The 22,668-nt window shown below is 47.7% G+C and overlaps 1 protein-coding gene across 4 annotated transcripts in view; it reads right to left on the bottom strand.

Annotated features, from left to right (window-relative positions):
* Positions 1–9,106: 9,106 nt before the first annotated feature.
* SPNS3 (SPNS lysolipid transporter 3, sphingosine-1-phosphate (putative)) overlaps positions 9,107–22,668 on the bottom strand; it is a 31,059-nt gene continuing 17,497 nt past the window's right edge. Inside the window, exons 7-15 of one of the 4 annotated variants that reach the window (XM_083479641.1) lie at positions 22,345–22,411; positions 21,712–21,857; positions 20,023–20,178; positions 19,027–19,216; positions 18,201–18,266; positions 16,911–17,009; positions 15,378–15,567; positions 14,348–14,438; positions 9,107–11,116 (exon numbers count right to left, since the gene is read on the bottom strand). In XM_083479641.1, coding sequence (XP_083335767.1) covers positions 14,359–14,438; positions 15,378–15,567; positions 16,911–17,009; positions 18,201–18,266; positions 19,027–19,216; positions 20,023–20,178; positions 21,712–21,857; positions 22,345–22,411 — 994 coding nt within the window. In that variant the 3' untranslated portion in view covers positions 9,107–11,116; positions 14,348–14,358. Of the gene's footprint in view, positions 11,117–13,339; positions 13,723–14,347; positions 14,439–15,377; positions 15,568–16,910; positions 17,010–18,200; positions 18,267–19,026; positions 19,217–20,022; positions 20,179–21,711; positions 21,858–22,344; positions 22,412–22,668 lie in introns of those variants that run through there. The other 3 variants (XM_083479642.1, XM_083479640.1, XM_083479643.1) reach the window with 3 other exon arrangements.

Raw genomic sequence — 22,668 nt, 5'->3', positions numbered from 1 at the left:
CACAGATGGGGGCAAGGCTGGCTGCTGGAGCCCTGAGCACTCCACGCTACGACATTTTGCTGCAGCGCCCATCCTGGTGTGAGCTTATAAAAGGGACCAGCTACCGCATTCTCCTCACTTACCCCATGCTAGGTCATTACTCCTCCTTTACATCAGTCATCTCCCCACCCACACCTTTAAGCCTCCACAATGTTTTAAAAATCACTTGGTCTGTGATTATGCCATTCCTGACGGTTGCAACAATAATCCCCCAAATTCATCGCCCTGAACCTCTCAGGGCTCCTTTCAAAAACTGCGCCTTAATAAAACCATGTAGGTTTGTTCCGTATCGCAGACTCCTGGTGGTTTCCTAATAGCCAAGTTGCTCCAGTATTAGCGTCGCTGAGTTCCTTTTGTCCTCACGGTCTGATTATGCCTGCTAAGACATTACAGCAATTTTTAAAAGCAGGTTTGATGCCTCTGTGGGGAAAAGAAAGAGAGAGCGCAAGAACACTCCTGAGCGCCACCAAAATGAACAACTCTCTGCATGGCATTGAAAGGCAAAGGCATTTCAAAGGGAGGGAAAATAAAGTGTTCTCATCAAGCGTGTAGCAGTTTTCAGGAGCAGAGCAACCCACGAAATCTCTGGAAGCAAATAAATTAGGGTGTTGGTATTTTGACATTTGAAAGGGGGGAGAGATATAGACTGGTCGGGAAATTTCCAGCAGAGTTCAGGCTTCTAAGCTCAGTCTAGTTGGGGCAAACATTATTGTTCACCTAGGCAGAATGGATATTTTCAATATGAGGGCCTGAAGACATGCACGTCACCAAAGGAGACAGGGAGAAATGCGTTACACACGCGCGCAAAAACAGATGACAAAGGATGCTGTTCTATAGGCATGGAATTTGCACGAGTTGGTTTAAATAAATAGATGCACATTAAAACAAAGTGGGACGCGGGTGGCGCTGTGGGTTAAACCACAGAGCCTAGGACTTGCTAATCAAAAGGTCGGCAGTTCGAATCCCCATGACAGGGTGAGCTCCCGTTGCTCGGTCCCTGCTCCTGCCAACCTAGCAGTTCAAAAGCATGTCTAAGTGCAAGTAGATAAATAGGTACTGCTCTGGAGGGAAGGTAAACGGCGTTTCCGTGCACTGTTCTGGTTTGCCAGAAGCGGCTTAGTCATGCTGGCCAATAAAGCGAGATGAGCACCGCAACCCCAGAGTCGGGCACGACTGGACCTAATGGTCAGGGGTCCCTTTACCTTTTAAAACAAATTGCCTGTTGAATTGTGAATAGCCTCCCAAGGATTTGCGGGTATTTTTAACAGAAAAGCAACCTTGAAGGCTGGATTCAGGTGAAGAAAAGCAACGTGGAAGGAAATGCTTCATCCGTTACTTTCTTGCCATTGCAAACTTTTGCATCTTTCCCCATATACATAGATTATTATTATTATTATTAATTTTCCAAGTGGAGCGGGGGAGAGCGGTGGGAGTTTAATTGCAAAAAAAGGGGGGCAGTGGGGAAAGGGTCAATAGTACCATCTCTCAATGCTGCTTCTCAATTCAAACTGGCAGGTTGCAGAGGTCCCATCTTTCCCCCCTCCCCATCTCAGGTGGCATCCCTAACAGGTGGCTATCCAACCTCTGCTTAAAAACCTCTGGGGTCCACCACCTTCCAAGGTGTCCGTCCCACTGTCTAACAGCTCTTACTGATGTTTAGTCGGAATCTCCTTTCCTGTAACGTGAAGTCATTAGTTTGTGTCCTATCCTCAGGAGCAGGAGAAAACAAGCTTTCACCATCTTCCACGTGACAGCCCTTAAGATATTTGAAGATGGCTAGCCTATCGCCTCTCCGTCTCCTCTTTTCCTGGCTAAACATACCCAGCTCCCTCAACTGTCCCTCATAAGGCTTTGTTTCCAGACTCTTAATCATCTTGGTCTGCCCTCCATATAAATGGAATAAACAAATGATTTGTCTACCAGGATGAATCCGCTGAGAAAGTTAGAACCTTGCCTTTAAACACAGCACCATGTGCCATTTTCCCATCTAAACCCAGCTGCCAGTTCTGATTACACAGAGCATTTCTTGAAAGAGAAACACTTTCCAGTAATCTCGCTAACCGTCACACCTTTTCTGGCATATACAGGTCACTTTTAGGTAGCAGTTCAGTCTGCCAAGGTCTTTCTCATTCATGCAGTGGGATAGATAGTTGTCATTTCCACCTTCCGCCTTTCGAGAGCCTAACTAGATGTTTCAGGGGATGCGTGGTGGCTGCCAGCATCTAGTGAAAGAACACTAACAAATGTGTATTTATTACTTGCTCCACAAGCTAATCGCGGAGAAAAGACCTAGGTGACCTTAAGCACACACACAAGGGTTGCAGAAATACCCATTTGCAGGTAGCTGTGGGCGGCCCAGCTTGGACAGGACAGAGAGAAGGAACCAAATTATCTTATCTGTTGCTTTGATGTCTTCCTTTCCCTGGAGCCAAGTTCCATCACTGGAGCAGCTATTGGCAAGATTCCTGGGGATTTTAGGAAGGAGTTCAATTAAGTGGCAGCAGAGTATGTTCACAGTCTCAGAGCTGAATTCGTACCCTTCCTCTCTCTATCCTCGCCCACTCTGCTGCCTGCTCGGCACAACCTTGGGGCAGGGACCTCCCCTCTTGTTCTTACGCCGTAGCCTGCCAAGAATCTGAATGTTGTACAGAGGATGGCATCAATGGTACGGTCACCTCTGAGGCAGAGATGAGAAGAACCCATCATTTTTGGGGAGGGGGAGGAAAGAACCCCCACCTCATCTGCAGAGCTGAAGGCAAGCGGATTTGTGCAGTTAATTAATTGCCAATTGATGTTTACATAGCGGCAGGGATAATATCGACAAAAATATTTATGAATTGCAGCGCGAAGACCACTCCATGCAAAGAGCAATAGATTTCAAAAACAAATATAAATATGGATTAAACAGCTGAAGATTGGGTTAGAAACAGTGGATTAACCTCAGGCGCCTCAAGCTTTACCCAGAGATAAAAGACTGACAGCACTCCTGAAAGATGTTCTGTTCTAGTTTAGCAGATCACCCGAGAGGGAGGAGGAAAAGCAACTGAGTACCTCACCAGAAACCCTTTGCTGTCTGTCTGTCTGTCTGGGCTTATCATAGAATTGTAGGGTCATCTAATCCAACTCTCTGTGGTGCAGCTAAAGCATCCACGACAGGTTTCCATTCAAACTCTGCTTAAAAACCTCCCAGGAATGGGAGTCTGTTCCACTGCTGAACAGCTCTTACTGTCAGAAAGTTTTCCCGAATGTTTAGTCAGAATCTCCTTTCTGGTCATTTGGGATCCATTGGTCCTAGCTTCTGGAGGAGGAGAAAACAAGCTAGCTCCGTCTTCTATGTGACAGCCTTTTAGATATATGAAGATGGCTATCGTATCTCATCTCAATCTCCTCTTTTCCAGGCTAAACATACCCAGCTCCCTCGACTGTTCCTCCTAAGGCTTAGTTTCCAGATCCTTTGTCATCCTGGCCTCCCTCCTCTGCACATGTCCCAGCTTGTCTTTATCCTTCTTAAATTGTGGTACCCAGAACTGAATACAGTACTCCAGGTATGTTCTGACCAATGCAGAATAGACTGTTGCTATTACTATTACGTGCGTGGAGCTGTGGTCTAAACCACTGAGCCTCTTGAGCTTGCCAATCAGAAGGTCGGCGGTTCGAATCCCCACGACAGGGTGAGCTCCCGTTGCTCGGTCCCAGCTCCTGCCAACCTAGCAGTTTGAAAGCACCCCCCAAAAGTGCAAGTAGATAAATAGGTACCGCTCGGGCGGGAAGGTAAACGGCATTTCCGTGCGCTGCTCTGGTTTCAGTGTTCCGTTGCGCCAGAAGCAGCTTAGTCATGCTGGCCACATGACCAGGAAAAACTGTCTGCGGACAAATGCCGGCTCCCTCGGCCTGTAAAGCGAGATGAGCACAGCAACCCCAGAGTCGTCTGCGACTGGACTTAACTGTCAGGGGTCCTTTACCTTTACCTATTACGTCCCTTGATCTGGACACTAGACTTCTGTTGGTGCAACCTAGAATAGCATTAGCCTTTTTTTGCTGCTTGTTGCTGCTGTTGACTCATGTTAAGACCCCAGTATCTTTTTCACATGTATTACTGGCAAGCCAGGTCTCCCCCATCTTATACTGGTGCAGCTGGTCATTCCTGCCTGTTAAGTATCATTGTTTAATTGATACTGGAATTGGAATGGCTATATGTATTGCTGAAAGGTTTAACATTGGAATACTGCCTAAGTGTAGAACCCTAGCCATAGGTCAGGAAGGTAGAGCAGCCTACCGTAACCTGGTGCCTTGCAGATGTGCTGGACTACAACCCCATGCAGGAAGAGGTGCCTTTTGCCCATTGGAAGGGATTGGGCAGAAGGCAGGGAGGCCAACTGTAGGTGGCGCCAGAGTCCATGAAAAGCAGGGCCAGTTAGAAGACTGAGAGGTGATATGATAGCCATCTTAAAATATCTGAATGGCTGTCGCATGGAAGATGGAGAAATCTTGCTTTCTGCTGCTGCAGAGGCAAGGACCCAAACCAATGGATTCAAGAAAGAAGATTCCGACTAAACATTAGGAAAAAAAGTTCTATGTTAAGAGCTGTTTAGCAGTGGAAGAGGCTCCCTCAGAAGGTGGTGGACTCTCTTTCAGTGGAGGTTTTTGTTTTTAAAAATGATTTTTATTTGATTTTACAAGTGTAGAATTATGACAAGACAAAATACATATCCATTTTTGGAGATTTCTCTGAATCTCCAGACTTCTCACCCTCCCATTTATGGGTCCTATTGTCAACCTTTTCAACTGCATATTATTTCATAATCCATATTTTATATCTCTCCATATTGTCCACGATATCTGATATGTTACAAGTGTTATTAAAATCCTGCTAATGTTTTCATACCTGCTTACAGTAGTCTCCTAGATAAATTTAAATTTCCCCCCATTCTTTATTGAAGTTTTTGTCTTCTTGGTTCCTGAGCTTTCCGGTCAATTTTGCCAGGTTGGCGTACTCCAGCTGCTTGGTTTGCCATTTCTCTCTGGTAGGGATTTTGTCTTCTTTCCATCTCTGGGCTAGTAACATCCGTGCGACTGTTGTCACATACATAAAAAGTATTTTCTGCTCCTTTGGAATATCGGTACCTACAATTCCTAATAAAAAAAACTTCTGGTATTTTTATACAGGTTTTTTTTATTTAAAAAAATTCATTTCGTTATACAGTGGTACCTCTGGTTACATACTTAATTCGTTGCGGAGGTCCATTCTTAACCTGAAACTGCTCTTAACCTGAAGCACCACTTTAGCTAATTGGATCTCCTGCTGCCGCCGTGCGATTTCTGTTCTCATCCTGAAGCAAAGTTCTTAACCCGAGGTATTATTTCTGGGTTAGCGGAGTCTGTAACCTGAAGCGTATGTAACCTGAAGCGTATGTAACCCGAGGTACCACTGTATATCATTTCCCAGAATGCTTTTATTACCTTACACAACCTCAGTGGAGGTTTTTAAACAGAGGTTGAGTGGCCATCTGTCGGGGATTCTTCAGCTGTGGTTCCAGAATTGCAAGGGTTGGACAAGATCATGGGTAGGCAAACTAAGGCCCAGGGGCCGGATCCGGCCCAATTGCCTTCTAAATACAGCTCACGGACAGTCCGGGAATCAGCGTGTTTTTACATGAGTAGAATGTGTCCTTTTATTTAAAATGCACCTCCGGGTTATTTGTAGGGCATAGGAATTCGTTCACACACACACACACACACACACACACACACACACACACCGCAAAATATAGTCCAGCCCCTCACAAGGTCTGAGGGACAGTGGACTGGCCCACGGCTGAAAAAGGTTGCTGACCCCTGGACAAGATGAACTTCAGCAGGTCCTTTCCAACTCTACAATTCTATGACTCCAGGACACTTGATCCCAGCTTTGTCCCCATTCCCCTCCTCTCTGCTGAGTTCTACAAGGACAACACTGCGACTCAGGAGAAGGAAGCTAACAGGCAGTGCCACTCCCTGGGCTGGTTGTACCTATGTACGAAGGCAGGCAGGTGGGAGCTGGCTGGAGGCAGACTGTGGTTGGTGGGACAGTGTCCTGTTTAATGGACCAATCTCCACTATCTACAGGGTATCAGTTTGGGGGAGAATTCTCTTGACATCTCCCCACCCTCCTCTAAGAAGCATGGATGGGAGAGATGTTTTTTTTTTTAACACAGAACCTGAAGCATGCAAGGAATTAGCCAAGTGGCAGGATGAAATACGATCCGGGCTTCATTCCTATAGATAGCCTGGCACACAAGGGGCAGAACGTGTGCGTAAGGGTTTAGTAATTGCCTCGGAAGATGGCATTCTGCCAAGCTCACTTCGCTCGTTCGTCTCCAGGCATTCTGAGGGCCGCACTGCCTAGCTGGGGAATGGAATCCCGATTGGTGCCGGGAGGGCGATCTATACTAAGGTGCTGTAAACGCAGGCAAATGGAGAGTGGTCCACAGGGCATTTCGCTTATTTGGTAGGTGTTCCCGGCCCAATTGCTGGTGGCGCATTAATACTCGGGTGGGGGGTGTATTGCAAATGTTAATTAAAAGCAAACAAATCTCAGGGGGTTGCACCAAATTGCTTGGGGCAGGGAAGATGCAGCTGGAAAGGCTGCCAGGAACAACAAACAAGGGATGAGTAAAGTCAATCTGTTGCCAGCTGAAATATACTCGGAGTCGAGAGTGGATTTCATGCTCTTTATTCAGCTCATAGTGGTGAGGAGGAATGGAAGTTCCCCCAGAATGTCTGCTTTATATACGTTATTTACACACGTGATTGGCTAATTCCGGGATTCTCCTGTAGGCCAATCAGGTTGCGGGTTCACTTCCACCTGGAGCTGGATTGGGTGGCTCCTGTGGACCAATCAGACTGCTGCATTCTGAATCCTATTGTTCTAGGACCAATCAGACTGCTGCATTCTGAATCCTATTGTTCTAGGACCAATCAGACTGCTGCAATTTGGATCCTATTCAACTCAGTACATAACACCAGCCCAAGCCAATTTCACATCTACTTCACTCCTAAGTCCATCCCATTTTTGGCATCAGCATATTTAAATAGTATCTCTCAACACATGGTTTTTAAAAACAAATGTGTCGGTAAAACAATGTCTGGAGGGCCACAGCTTCCCCTTTCATGAGGACAGTTTTGGTTCTGGGTAGGGAGTTCCAGTTTCAGAATTTAGGAGCCACCACTGAAAAGGCTCTCCTACAAGGTACCTGGAGAAATGCTTTCTCTCAAGATATTAGGTGATGGGGAGTCTTGGGAAAAGGGTGTGCTTCTAATTTATGGAACAACTGCTTCCTGGTTTACTGATCAAAAAGCCTTTTAGCTGATTAATCTGACTGACTAAATGAGAGCCCCCTGATAACCCAAAGGAAGGGAACCCATATGGGGAAGATGCCAGAACATCTGCCTTGCAAGCAGAAGTTTCCAGGTTCAAATCCCAGCCTCTCCAGGTAGGACTGAGAAAGATTTCCTGCCTGAAACCCTAGAGAGCTGCTGCCAGTCAGTGTAGACAGTACAGAACGGGATGGACCAAAGGCTGGGATGAGGCAGCTTCCTGCACTCCTATGCAGAGTATGTTTATCCTGGGATGGGCGCCATATTGCTAAATATGACTCTCTTGAACGCGGCTGGTTCAGGGGCGCTGCCTCGCCCCTTCCAGAAAGGAGCTGCTTCAGTCGGCACACACTGTCTGCAAGCATTTAAGGGCCGTGGCTGAGCTATTTGGGAAGAAGGAATGGCAAGATAATTGAAATCTTCACCTGTTCTGGCGCAGCTATTAAGCGACCCCGCAGGGAGCTCCTTTAATTAGCCGCGCCGCAGTACCTAATTCAGTGGAGACCCTCAACGAGCTTCTTAATCAGGTCTCCACAAACAACACATAGGAGCAGCACTCTTCTGGGAAAGCTCCTGCCCGACTTTATCCTTTCCAGGCACAGAAGGCAACGGGCTTTCAACCCAAATGCGGTTGCAAGCTCAGCTGTTTCCCACTGCTGTCCCAGTGGCCCTTCTCTGCCTCGGCCCAGCGAGAGGCACAGCAAGATGGGGACATGTTGTAAGTACAAGAGTTGCCTTGGCCCGGTATACCTGAAGGGGCGTCTCCATCCCCATCATTCAGCCCAGACACTGAGGACCAGCTCCAAGGGCCTTCTGGCGGTTCCCTCACTGTGAGAAGTGAGGTTGCAGGGAACCAGGCAGAGGGCCTTCTTGGTAGTGGCTCCCACCCTGTGGAACGCCCTCCCACCAGATGTCAAGGCAATAAAGAACTATCTGTCTTTTAGAAGACATCTGAAGGCAGCCCTGTTTAGGGAAGTTTTTAATATTTAATGTTTTATCATGTTTTTAATATTCTGTTGGGAGCCACCCTGAGTGGCTGGGGAGGCCCAGCCAGATGGACAGGATATAAGTAATAAATTGTTGTTGTTGTTGTTGTTGTTGCAGGAGAGTGGACAGCTCTTCTGAGGAAAGGTGGGATATAAATGCAATGTTACCTTATTCAGGTCTGACCCAGCTAGTTCCTTACAGAATTAGAGTAGAGAAAAGTCAGAAGAAAAGTACCATATTTACATGTTAATCCGCGGCAATTTTTTCGCTCTTGTTAATCTCAGATCCAAAAAATGGATCTTCTAGTGTCAGATGGGCAGGGGAATAAGAATAATACTCCGTCTCACTTTAGTTGGGCTAGCAGCCTGACAGTTTAAACCAGATGTGGGAACTTTTGGCCCTTTAGGCGCAAAGGGAACTGTAGTTCATTCAGGGGGCTGGGAATTGTACTTCTGTGAGGGGTAAACAACAGTTCCCAGATTTGGAGGAGGCGACTGTGTTAAATGATTGGTGTGTCTGCAGCTGCAGATTAATTTCCAGGCACCTTGCATGCACCTTGCTGTGATTTACCAGCACCAAAAAAGAGAGAGGAGAATACAGTTTGCAGGGGGAAGGAGACAGGCAGGCCCGTTTGCAGATATCTCATGAAACAGCTGCCCCTCTGCACTTTTGTGTCACAGTTTAGTGCAACACACAAAACGTTGGAGGATTTCCTTTTGACCGACTGATCTCCTGTCAGCCTTCCAAACAGGAGGATTTTACCTGTATCTGCCAGGGTCGCTCCAGGTCAGGGGCAGTGATCTGGGCAGAGACAAGCAAGCAGATTAAAGGCAAAAATGAGGTGGGTGGGTGGGTTGAGGATCCCATTGTGCTCAGCTAAAGAGAGCTCTCAGGAAAAGGTGCTGCCGGATATTGAAAGCTGCGTCCCTTCCTCATGTTGTGTGTAAGTGCAATGCAGAAGGTAACATGGGGAAACAGCCAGTCTTCTTTCACAAAGAGGGTCTTCGTGGGACAACTGCTTCATTCTTGAGACTCAGGACAGGATTAACCAATGGTCTTACTCAGTGTAAGGCAGCTTCCTTGTTCCTAAAGAACAAGGCGGATTCCCATAAGGCAAGACACAGCGATAACAGCAAGTCCCTTTATTGAACTACAGTCACATCTCATGTTACGTTTGCTTCATATTACGTTTTTTCAGGTTGTATCCTGCGGCGACCTGGAAGTACCAGAAAGGGTTACTTCTGGGTTTCGCCACTCACACAAGCGCAGTAGTTGCACTTCGCACATGCGCACAAGCACCAAATCGTGCTGTGCACCTGCGCAGATACGGCACTTCAGGTTGCAGACTTTTCATGTTGCGAATGGGCCTCCGGAACGTGTGTTTGCTTCACATTGCATTTTTTCTGGTTATGAACGCGGCAAATCCGGAAGTGTTTACTTCCGGGTTCGCTGCTTCGTGCATGCGCAGGAGCGATCTATCGCGTCATGCGCAGAGGTGGAGCTCTACTTACGGACTTTTCGGGGTGTGAACGGCACCCCAGAAAGGATCGCGTCCGTAAGTAGAGGTACCACTGTAGATCAGGCATAGGCAAACTCGGCCCTCCAGACGTTTTGAGACTACAACTCCCAGCATCCCTAGCTAACAGGACCAATGGTCAGGGATGATGGGAACTGTAGTCCCAAAACGTCTGGAGGGCCGAGTTTACCTATGCCTGGAATAGATTCATGAAATTAACATGGAAAACTGTTAAGGGGAACTTGCTTGAAAAAATGTTTAGATCAGTCAAATCTGCATGCAGGAATGTATTCGGAGAAACGCAAACTATAATGCTGGAAAAAATTAATGGGGACTTTTTAAAATAATAATAATAATAAACTAATGCAGAAATGTGAGGAACTGGACTTAAGGGTGAAAAAACAAGAAACCGAAACTGACACGATTCATCCCTAGTCCATACACGATAGGACCAGAGCACACAGAAGAGTTTTTGCCAAAGGGGCAGTGAGGAAAGTTCATAGTTTTGTCACGTTGTAAATGCAGCCGAGACGCGATATCAAATTTGGGCAGCGATGGAATGTGAAGAGTCCAAAGGAAAACCAACAAGTTGGACCGAAGATTTGTCTAGCTTGGCACTTTATATGTTTCTCAAGTTGGAGATTAATTCTACTGGAAGTGGCTAGAAGGGATCCTTACTGTTCTTTGCTAATCTCTCCAAGGTGTTGGGCAAAGGGCTGTCCCAGGCTTTGTACCCAAGCTCTGTTCGACTCAAAGCCCCCAGGGTTGAAGCTGGAAACTTCTCTGTGCAATGCATGCGCTTGGCTCCTGAAACACAACCCACTCCCCTACCCCCAAGAAGGAGCTGCCATATACCAAGTAAATTTAGACGGGAGGCTGGCACATCTTACTTCCACTGGTTATGTTTTCTGGAGGAAGTTGTCACTTGAACAGCTCAGCTATGTTCCTGGCTCCCGGAGCCACCAGATTCCTTGGCAGCTTCGGAGACGGCGATGGCGGGTGGCCATGTGATTTGCAGCCCACTTTGAATGTCACACTCCAAAGTCAGTCCCAAAAGCTTCCCCCGCCCCTCACCAGATGGAGGTTGTGTTGATAAGCGTTCGTGCCTCTCCTTCCCTGATGAGAGCGTGTTTGCGAAGGACAGGAGGCAGCTCTATGACACAGGAAGCTCCCCTTGGACTTCTCCTTCATGACGGACGTAACTCTCGTTTTCTGTGCCTGCAAAACCAAAAGATCCCATGTTAGGAAAGATATCACTTTGAGAAAGGCCTAAGCTGCTGTTTCTTAAAACAGGGGTGGAGGAAGGGGGGTGCGGTGGGTGCTGTCCGCCCCAGGTGTCACCACCGAGGGGAGTGACAAAATGCCGGGCGGCACTCACCACGGGCCTGCAGCGCACCCAAGCCATGTGTCTCTTCTGGGAGTGACACGGTGGCTTGGGCACCTGCAGGCCCAAACGGTCCGCCCACTGCCTCCGCCCCCAGCTGTAGGGTGGCTGAGTGGGAGGAGGCAGGCAGTCTGCGGAGGTCCCATGGTTCCTCCACCACTGGGGATGGGGCACCTTCATCCCCAGAGCTGCTGCTGGACCACAATCTCCCATCCTCCTCTCTGGCCACTGGCAATCCTGACTGGGGCTTGAAAAGCCTCCAAGTGTCCCTATTTTCCAGGGACAGTCCTGGATTTACAGAAGCCGTTTCTGATTTGATCCCCATCATTCAGCCCGGACACTGAGATCCAGTGCCGAGCCTTCTGGCGGTTCCCTCATTGCGAGAAGTGAGGTTACAGGGAACCAGGCAGAGGGCCTTCTCAGTAGTGGCACCCACCCTGTGGAACACCTTCCCTTCAGATATGAAGGAAATAAGCAGCTATCCTATCTTTAAAAGACATCTGAAGGCAGCCCCGTTTAGGGAAGTTTTTAATATTTAATGCTGTATTGTTTTTAACACTCGATTGGGAGCCGCCTAGAGTGGCTGGGAAAACTCAGCCAGATGGGCGGGGTATAAGTAATAAATTATTATTATTATTATTATTATTATTATTATTATTATTATTATTATTATTATTACAGAATGTCCTGCTTTTCCTTAGGACACCCCTATTTTCATCAGATAAATGTTGGAGGTTATGGTGTTATGTGACTCCCAAGCCAAGGAGTTAAGTAACTATACAACTTTTAGAATATATCTGAAGGCAGCCCTGTATTAGGGAAGCTTTTATAAAAACTGTTTTAAATTGGAAGCCGCCCAGAGTGGCTGGGGCAACCCTGTCAGATGGGTGAGGTATAAATAATGAAATTATTATTAGTATTATTATTATGGAATAGAATGTCCCTATTATCATCAGAGAACTGTTGGAGGGTATTGGCTTATGGGGTTCAGCATCTTGGAGGGCACCAGGTTCCTCATTCTTGGTTTATAACCTATTCCCTTTGGAAGCTTTCATGAAAAGACTTATTTAGCTCCTTTCCTGGAATGCTTTTGATATATTCCGAACACACTTTTCAGCGGGAGTTTTAGAGAGGAGAATGTCCTCCTGGGGATTCCCGAAACTGCTTGATAAGGAGCGCGCCAAAAGCTGGTGGGTTTCGTTCACGCTGCGGTTGTCAAATTAGCATCTCCTAGCGAGAAAGCTAATATTATCTCCTGTTACTTCTACTGCAAAGGGGCTGCTCTGCTCATATCTTCTAGAAGAATGTAAGGAGACCCCTGCTGGATCAGGCCAGTGGCCAACCATATATGCCTGTGGGAAGCCCACAATCAGGATTTGAACACAAGAGCACTCTCCCCTTCTGCTTTTTCCAACAACTGGTATACAGAAGCATACTGCCTTGGAGGCCACGACGCCAACTGCTAGGGGCCGAGCCCAGCTGGGGTTCCCCAATATATTTGGGAAGGGGCTGAGGCCCCCCAATGTCAAAAAATTCAGGGGGCAGAGGCGGCCAATTGCGAAGCCAAGCGCTGAGAGGCAGGTGGCAATGGCAGGAGGAGGAGCTCTGTGTACAACAGAGGACAACAAGGATGGATGAAGAGGCCATGGAGCAGGGCCCTCCCACTCAACCTCCCCAACTCAGAGCCAGTACCCTCTGTTGAGACTCTTGCTCGGGAAGTCTCGCAGCTGCCCCCTTACTTGGCTCAGGGTGAGGAGTTCAGGGCTTCATATGCCCAGGGAGGCCATTTTTCCACCTGAGGAGAGGAGGTGGCACAGACTGAGCTGCCAGCGGGGGAGCAGCGTCAGACCTTGTCTCTGAGACAACAGCAGCACATCAAGAGTCAGGAGTAAACCCAGCCCCCAAGAAGGAGCACAAACCTTTGGGAACCTTTTTCTTCTTTATATTACTGTCAGCAGATGGAGACTCAATTGCTGGAAACTCTGCGAGTAAAATATTCGCTTATTTGCAAAACTAGATGTCTGTGATTTATTCTAGCCTAAGTAGTTTCGTGGGGAATGCTTGTTTAAAGGTGGGTGAGGGCAGATGTGAAGCCAACCAAGTTTTAATATGCTTGGTAGCAATCACCACTGTGCTAACTATGCTAAGAGATAGTAAAACTCTCTCCTCGAAACCTCTTTATTCAACACGCACAAGTTAAGGTCGGGTTGTCAATAGGGCATGCATGTATTTGAGTAGCCGGACAATCTATGTTTAAAAGCATGATGGGCAGGGAGGGCTGATTCTTGGAACAACTTCACACTCCTGTGCAGTCTCAGCTCCCAACTTCTGATCTGTATCTCTGGCCTTGTCCCTGAACCTTGAAGTTCCTTTCCTCGTGCTTTGATCCTTGCTGCATCTCTGGGCTTTTTCCTGCTCTTCACTCGTTACTGAACCTGCACTGCAATAAAGCCTGGCTACTTGACATGCAAGAAAGAAAGGGCACTTGCCATCATTCTTGGGCAGGAGACTGGGACAGGTGTAGCTTAAAGCAAGTTGTCCAAATCCTTTCCTCTACATCTTTTGCCCTAATCTGCACCATCAGACCCACAGGGGACTTGAAACCACATAACACTGGACTTATATTTATTAGAACTTCCCAGACTTTCCTCCTATGAGCCACAGGAACGGCAGAGGTGCAAAGCAGATGGGCAACCTCAAATGACAAGACCATGGGTCGACAAACTAAGGCCCGGGGGCCAGATGCGGCCCAATCGCCTTCTCAATCCGGCCTGCAGATGGTCCGGGAATCAGCATGTTTTTACATGAGTAGAATGTGTGCTCTTATTTAAAATGCATCTCTGGGTTATTTGTGGGGCATAGGAATTTGTTCATTATTATTTTTCCAAAATATAGTCCGGCTCCCCACAAGGTTTGAGGGACAGTGGACTGGCCCCCTGCTGAAAAAGTTAGCTGACCCCTGGACAAGACCATTTAATAATGTTCAGCGAACTACAGTTCCCATGGTAGGAGTTGGGTATATTTAGCCTGGAAAAGAGAAGACTGAGAGAAGATACAATAGACACCTTCAAATATCTCAAGGGGTATCACATGGAGGATGGAGCAAGCTTGTTTTCTCCTTCTCTGGAGTGTAGGACTCGAACCAATGGCTTCCAGCTACAAGGAAGGAAATGCTGATTTAACATCAGGAAGAACTTTCTGACAGTCAGAGCTGTTTGACAGTGGAACGGTCTGGCCTGGGACAGCAGCGGAGGAAGCTGCTCGGGGGCCTGGGGCGGCGTGCCCAGGAAGAAGAAGAGAAGAAGAAGAGTTTGGATTTGATATCCCACTTTATCACTACCCGAAGGAGTCTCAAAGCGGCTAACATTCTCCTTTCCCTTCCTCCCCCACAACAAACACTCTGTGAGGTGAGTGGGGCTGAGAGACTTCAAATAAGTGTGACTGGCCCAAGGTCACCCAGCAGCTGCATGTGGAGGAGTGGAGATGCGAACCCGGTTCACCAGATTATGAGTCTACCGCTCTTAACCACTACACCACACATAGAGGCAGGACGAGGGCAGGGCGAGCCGCTCATATGGGCAGGGTGCACCACGGGGCCTCCGGAGTCTTCCTGCCTCCTCCCACTCAGCCGCCCTACAGCTGGGGGTGGGGAGGCAGCGGGTGGACCATTTGGGCAGTGTGAAGCCTGTGTATGCCCAAGCCACCGCATCTCTCCCAGGAGAGACGCGTGGCTTAAGGGCACTGCAGGCCCCACGGTGAGTGCCTCCCGGCATTTTGTCACCCTCCTCAGTTGTGACACCTGGGGCTGTCCGCACCCACTGCACCCCACTTCCTCCGCCCCTGTCCCGGGAGGCTGTAGACTCTCCTTCCTTGCAGGTGTTTAAACAGAGGTTGAGTGGCCACCAGTCATGGATGCCTTAGCTGAGATCCCCACATTGCAAGGGGTTGGACAGGATGGCATTTGAGGTCCCTTCCAACGCTACAATTCTATGACTCTACGGTTGAGCTGGAAAGGTCGGACTGGCAAAAAAATGGTGGTCAAAGCCAGGGCAATGCTCGCAGTACAGATGTGCTGAGCCCAAGGGTCAGAGTTACCTTTGACTGGCGGTGGGGCTGGAGGCGCGGCTTCCAGCCGATCTTCTTTGATCCGGAGGGCGGTCAGGAGGAAGCAGCCTCCCCCAAGAGCACCGACAAAGCAGCATATGACAAAGCTGTACTGCAGGCTCCGGAAGGACATGAGGTAGGAAGAAGCCCCGGCCTGTCGCTTCTGGATTTCACTGGAGATCTGGAGGGGGAACGTGATTTTTTACTCTGCTTCTTGCATTTATGCCCCACCCTCTTCCTCTAAGGAGCTCAAGGTGGCACCCATGGTTCTCCCGCTCCCCATTTAATCCCCACAGCAACCCTGGCAGGGAAGGCTAGGTCAAGAGGCAGTGACTGACCCCCTGCCAGCTCACCCAGTGAGCTTCAGGGCCAAGTGGGGGATTTGAACCCCGTTCAGTCTGACCGTGTTGTTTTCTCTGGTTGCTTTTGGACTTGACCTCAGCCTTCCCTGAAGCTTCCTGGGCCCTAACACAGATGAAGCAAAAACTCTGGGATGCATAAACTGATGCGTTTGACGGCCTGACTGGTGCCAGCCCTCCGGTGGCCAAAGCTGGGACTTTAGTTCTTCCACATCTAGGAAATGGGTAAATATGTCATTTTCTCTCATTTTTTTCTGTCCTAAGGTCAGTTCTCCACATTCCCACTTTGCAAATTTATTTTATAAGAAAGTCCTCATGAAAATTCATTAACTTTTTGGCACAGATTTTTGCTAATATACATATGTTTCTGTGCAATTTTGCCTAAGACGCACATTTTCGCAGAGTATTTTCTCTAATGTAATGCATATTTGTCTGCTATCTTCAAAAATATGTGTGTTTTTATGCACACTCAACCTCATTATATGCCCATTAATTGGCCAGAGAACTGATTTGCAAAATTAAGTCTAGCCTAAGTATTTTTGTGGGGGATGATTGTTTAAAGGAGAATTTCTAATTTTGAAGCGTAGAAGAATTGTGTTTTTGAAAGTGCAAATTAGGGAGGTTTCCTTTAAATGCAAACGGTATTGAATTTCTCCCCGTAACCCTATTCAAGGCCATTTGGTTCTTGAGGGACCAACAGGAGCCTGGCTGGCTGTGTAAAACTCACTTTATTTCTTAGTAGTCTGAGTAAATTGGCTAATATATTAGCTGTGGTGCAGGTGGTCTTGGACCTCTGATGGCTTTCCTACATCTGATCCTTTGGTCTTCACCCACTTAGCTCTCTACCTGACCATCTGACCATCTTTCAACTGCCTATCTGCCTCTAGTCCTAGGTTGGTTCCCTTATCTGTTGCCTGATTTCCTGCCTGTCACGGATTATGCCTTCTGCCTCTGGTCCATTTGAACATCGCCAGGATCAAGAACCTGCTTCAACCTGCCATGAAATGAAGCCCCAAGCTATTCACTCACAGTGCACCTATTCACTCACAGTGCAAAGAATTTCTATGCGCTTGTAAAATGAAATCACTTTGTACCATTTCCCACCAAGGGGTGGGAGTGGGGAATTCAGCCCACCCCCACCTCTAAAGCTGCCCATATAACTTACGATTCCAATGAGATAGGGGCTTCCGGCATCACCAAACAAATGACTAACAAAAATCTGTACAGATAGTGCGGTGGATTGGCATGTTGGTTTCACGACATACTGAAAAGTCAAAGGGAAAAGACCCAGTGGTCAAGGTAAGTAGGAAGTAGGAAAGACCAGCTAGATGTGCTTGAGCAAGCCAGCAGTAAATCACACTGTGCAAGTCGGGGTTAACTCTTTATCAGCAAAAAACACAATTGATGCAGGAGTGTCAGGCCTAATGAGCACAGCAACTCATCTCCCGCAGGTCTTGCCCCTGTGAAGCAGTTGTTGAAACTGAAGGTCTTCACCTCCACATAGCTGCCTAGGTCCTCTCCTTTCCAGGGCTTTCCCCAAGCAATCAGAGACTGTGCCTCCATGAAGCCAACCTCTCCTCCACCCTTTTCATGCCTCTTCTGCTTCTGTGAAACGGGGGCAGGAGGGGAGCCTGTCACAGCAGGAGGGGGAGCCACCGGCGACTCTGCACCAACCTGACTCCTCTTGGCCTCTCTCTTCTGCTTCAGCTACTGCCTCTGATTCCGGACTTCTCTCTGCCACAGACTCTTCCTGCTCACTCAGCCCTGTTGCCTCTTCAGTTTCCAACACCTCCTCCCTCCTTCTCCCTCTGACCACCACCAGTCCCCGAGTTCTGAGCCTTCTTCCCTTGGGGGTTCCCCAGCCGGTCCTCCAATGTTTCCCCTGCATCCAGCCAGGCTGTAACACCTACATAAGGAAGCAGGCTGTGGTTGCCATATCAGTGCTTCTAACGTGGGCCTTGCCTTCCTAGCAACATACTGCTGGTTGCTAGCAGATCTGCCAGCCCTACCACAGAGACTAACTACACAATTTCCTGGGTGTGCCTGGCTTTGCACTGCAAATGTCTGAAAGAGAGAGACCACTTCTGGATGGTGTGCAAGGAGGGTGGCCACACATCCCAGTCTGCAGGGACAGTCCTCTAGCCGAAGACATCCTCTTTGGCTGCAATCCAGTACACACTTTCCTGGGAGAAAGCCCCACTCAATACGGAAGGACGTGCCAGCAGGATAATATTCATGGGATTGCATGTTAAGTCATTTCACATTAACTTAAAATGCCCCGCTTCCTCCCCCCCCCCCACCCCGTATGACTCTTGTCTCCGCTACGTTTCTGGCTATGGACCTGAAGGGATGTGAAGGTAGAAAACAGAGAGAGAAAGAGAGAGCAGAGATCTAAGAATAGGTGTATCAGGTTATCAGCAAAATCAATATGACAGAAAAAGACAGCTGAACTCACCAGCAGTATGTCAGTCACAATGGCCCAGTTTAAGGATAAAAGAAATTCTCCAAGGGCAATGAAAATCTGAAATAGGGGGAAAGCACACAGAGAGGTAGAGAGAACGTCATGAGTTGGCAGGGCACTGGAGATTTGCAAATGCACACACAGAAAGACCAAATAGAGGCCAAATACTACTCTCCATCCTTTTAACGGTTCATGTTTTGGGTACCAGCAACCCTTACACGACCCCACCTTCCCACCAATGAGCTGAGGGCGGTATTACCAGTGTTGGGTTTCAGCTGAGAGAATTTAGGAACATGGGAAGATCCTTCATTTTTGCCAGCAAGAGCTGCCAGAAGGATATAGATTTGCTCATAAACCGGCTTGCAGGAGCTTGTGAACAAGGAAGTGCCCAAGTGACAGTAGCAGCTACTGCAGGCTCCAACAGCTGCTACAGCCAACTATGGGAAGCCTCCCTCTCAGGTTTCCAAGCTGCTTGGCTGGTACAATTTGACTGCTTAAAACAAAAAGCAGTTAACTTTCAGGGTGCAGATTTACCCAGTGCAATGGCCAAAAAATTAGATTCTAGATAGGGTATATTGATGTGTGTGCTGGAGGCCCCTGCCACCCAGTCCAGGCTTCCCTGGTGATATTGCCTGCCCACATATATGAAATTCAGAAAGGTTTGTCTCGGTTTCTGCAATATTTCAGCCTTGCCATCTTGAGGACTAGAAACCTCTCCAAGCCAGTATCTCTGCCATGAACGCCCAGTTCCCCCATAGGCAAGGTTGTCTTTCAGGAGAAGCCAGCCGCTAAGGCAAAACCCCTCTTGCCACATACTTACATATGTAGCTATAATGCTTTCCTGAGCCAGCATGATCGCCAGATACATGGATGGAGATGACGTCAGCAAGCCCACAGCACAGATCAGAGGGTCAGCCATTGCGTTGGTCTTCTTGAATCTTCTGGCGGCTTCTGCTCCAACAATGACTCCAAAGATGCCAGTTGCAATAGTTATTCCTCCAAATATCTGGCTGGTGGACAGGAAAAATATGTGTGTGTACCAGCTGAAGAAGGCGTGTACTCCGAAACAGGGCCCTGTCCTGGTTACCACTACTGAGTCGTACATCTGATTCACACTCTGGATACTCCTTTTTGGCCCTATTTGATCCTTTATTCTTTATTCTGATTTTATATAATGTGGACTCTTTTTGACTGCTATTGAGACTTGTATAAAACAATTGTTGTGCACTAGTATTTCATGTACCTTTGTACTATATCACTGTATATTTGAAACTACATTATTTCTGTACCTAAACGTTGTATCCAAACTTACCATTACTTTAAAACTATCATACTTACACGTTGTGTTTAAATTTACTACTAGCTTCAAACTGTTATTCTTAGCAGAATACACACGTTTTTCATTTCAAATCTTGAGTAGGAATTATTCCTTATATTGAAACCTTTGGCCAGAGTTCTTGATATATCCTTTTTTAAGACCACAGCAGGTTATATAACCTTATAAACATTGGCTCTGTCAATTGGCTGACTATTTTATTATCATTATTATTACATGACTATATCTTTGTGCTTTGACCATGCTGTGGCAGGCAGAAATTACTTATTTTCATTATTAATTTGCCTACTACCCTATACCCATAGATCTCAGGCTGGTTCACAAATCAAACAGGTGTGCTCTTTCTGCAATGATCCATCTCTGCCACAGCCTCCTGTTGTCACATTTCTTTAAAAATAAATAAAAAATATTCAGATAATCTCTCCTATGGAGCGTTCCCCATGCCCTCTGTTTGCTTCTCCCCAAGGAAGCTTGTCTCACCTGTTGGAGGTGTCACACGACCCTTCCTGCTGGCAGGGAGGGACAGCGTCATGGATGAGCTGAGCTCTGGAAAGGAACACCGGCATCCAGAACCCCAGAGCTCCGACGATGAAGGACATGGCTGTCACCCCCAGCGAAGACCACAAGAAACTCCAGCTGACAGGAGGTGGGGTGGAATAAGAAACATATTTAAATAGTTTCCTTGGTGTCTTGGGTTTTGGCTTGTTATTGCTCTCCAAATCAGGGGGAGGGAAAACCTCAGGCCTGGGGGGGGGGGGAAATGCGGCCCTCAAGGCCTTTCTGTCTGGCCCTCAGGATTTCATCAGGCCATACCTCCCGGTCCACAGCCTTAGCTTGCCACGTTCCGCAGTTTCCTTGAGTGCTTCTGGCTGACTAAACTGTGATAATAGCCTTTGTTCGTCTGGGTGAATGGAGGTAGCTCAGTTGGCAGAGCATGAGACCCTTGATCTCAGGGTCTTGTGTTCCACCCCCACATTGGGCAAAATATTCCTGCATTGCAGGGGATTGGACAAGATGACCCACACGGTCCCTTCCAGCTCTACAATTCTGTGATCTATGTGTCGATACCCCTGGCCTTTACATGGTTGGAATACAGCTGACTGTAAAAAGGCAAGGGTCACATCTGTTGCTCCAGTGGAGTCTGCCCCACCAACCTCCATCTGCCCTCAGTCAGCCCCCACCTGCCTGCCTTCTTCCTTATAACCTGCCCAGCAGGTGGGCCCAGGCTACCACCTTCCTCCTCCTCCACCTCAGGGTTGCCCCTTCTAGAACTCAGCAGGGAGAAGGATAGGCTAAAACTAGAAATAGCTGGCTTTGCCTGTCATGGGCTCTGGCGCCACCTACTGTTGGGCTTCCTGCCTTCTGTCCTACCAGCCACCACTGTGTTGCTCTGTGTTGAATTTTGGCCTCTGGCTCCACCCACTCTTGCCTTTGGCTCTGCCCACCATGGGCATGCGGCCCCCAGGAGGCTGCTTGCGAAGTGATGTGGCCCCTGGGCTGAAAAACACCCCCCTCCTGCTGTAGAGTACCCGGATGGCTGGCAGTATACTCTATGCATCTTTTAATTAAGGAGAAGGAAGACAAGGTGATGTTTGATATCTCTGGGGGCTAGCCAGCATGTTCACCAGAGCATTCGGGGTAATCAGGTAATTTTTAATTTTTAGAGTGCCTTGTGACGTTGCTGAAAGCCAGTTGCAACCCACAGAAATGGCAATATGTTAGCAGGGAGGGTGGCAAGTGTTTCACAAGCCTGAAATTTCAGTGCCTACACAATAAATGAGCATTTTACATGATAGCCAAGTAGGGCACACAGTATCGTAAGCATCCGTGGGTCTTTTACCTTCCAGAGCAGACAATGTTTGCTACCTGACTTGGCCCTGAGCATAAAATATTCAAGGGATGCCTAGAGAAGATTTTTCCAAGTCAACATCACCCTCTACTGGATCTAGCTCAACTTGCAGCACCTTCAAGATGCACGGATTTGTCAAAGTATATAAGGTTTCGGGGACTTGAGCCTGGTCTTCATCAGGGATGCAGTGTTGTCCTTAGATGGCAGATAGAATTTATATATGCGTATTATACTACCTAAGGCTAAAAGCTGCAATTCCAAGCAAAGGGTTGGCATTCCATACAGGCACTGAAAGTTCAAATAATAATAATGATACTTACTTTTTGCAAAGCGATGAAATGTCCTTGAGCCAAGTTGCATCCCCTCTGACCTTGTCAGCTGCGGGCTCTGCAGCTCCACGCCGGGATGATTCAGGAACCAAGAAAATGAGGAAAGCCAAGCCTACAGCTCCCATACAAGGGGTGACCTGCAGAGAAAGGAACAGTTGCTGGTGTTGCAGGAAAAGGGCTTTCAACAAAGACCATGATTAAAGTGGCAACATTCTGATAATCAATAAGGAGGAGTTATTGGGGGAAGGGTTATTGGGTTGTTGTTTTTGTTTTGATTATGCATTGTGTGGTTTTATATTTCGATTTTATTCTGCGAACCGCCCTGAGACCTCTGGGTATAGGGCAGTGTATAAATAATAATAATAATAATAATGGCAGAAAAGATGGAGTTCCTATAAGCTCTTGCCCATCATTTTTCAAAGCAGGCCCTTGGTTTTAGCATTGCAGATCTCAAGCCACTCTCTTCAGTTTCAAACAGTTTCTGCCTCTTCACAAAACAGGCTGACGGTGGGCTGAGGCCAGCGGTCAGATTTGTTCAGCTGAATGAAACTCCCTTGATAAAGTGCAGAGTGGAAGAACCCCGCCATTTTACCCAAAAAGGGGGTCCACCAAGAAAAGACTCACCCTGAACCCCCAGTTCCAGTGGCCAGTAGCCAACGCCATTCCGGATGACATGATGTAACCGAGCCCACTGCAAGAGAAAGGAAACGCACCGTATTTATCTGAATGCTTCAAACCACCGAGCATGACTAGGGGACGGACTGAGCACCAGTTTGGTTGCCAGGTCACCAGCCTAGACAGAAAGCTCTTCAGGGGAGGGGCTACTACTCAGTATTAGGGTGCACACCTCCCATGCCAGTGGTCCAGACCTTCCAAGTTTCCCTATTTTACAGGGACAGTCCTGGATTTACAGAAGCCACCTTGGTTTCTGATTTGACCCTGGAATGT

This window comes from Podarcis liolepis, assembly GCF_965112155.1.
Source record: "Podarcis liolepis genome assembly, chromosome: 16".
NCBI lineage: Eukaryota > Metazoa > Chordata > Lepidosauria > Squamata > Lacertidae > Podarcis > Podarcis liolepis.
This window is presented reverse-complemented; position numbering and strand designations above follow the sequence as displayed.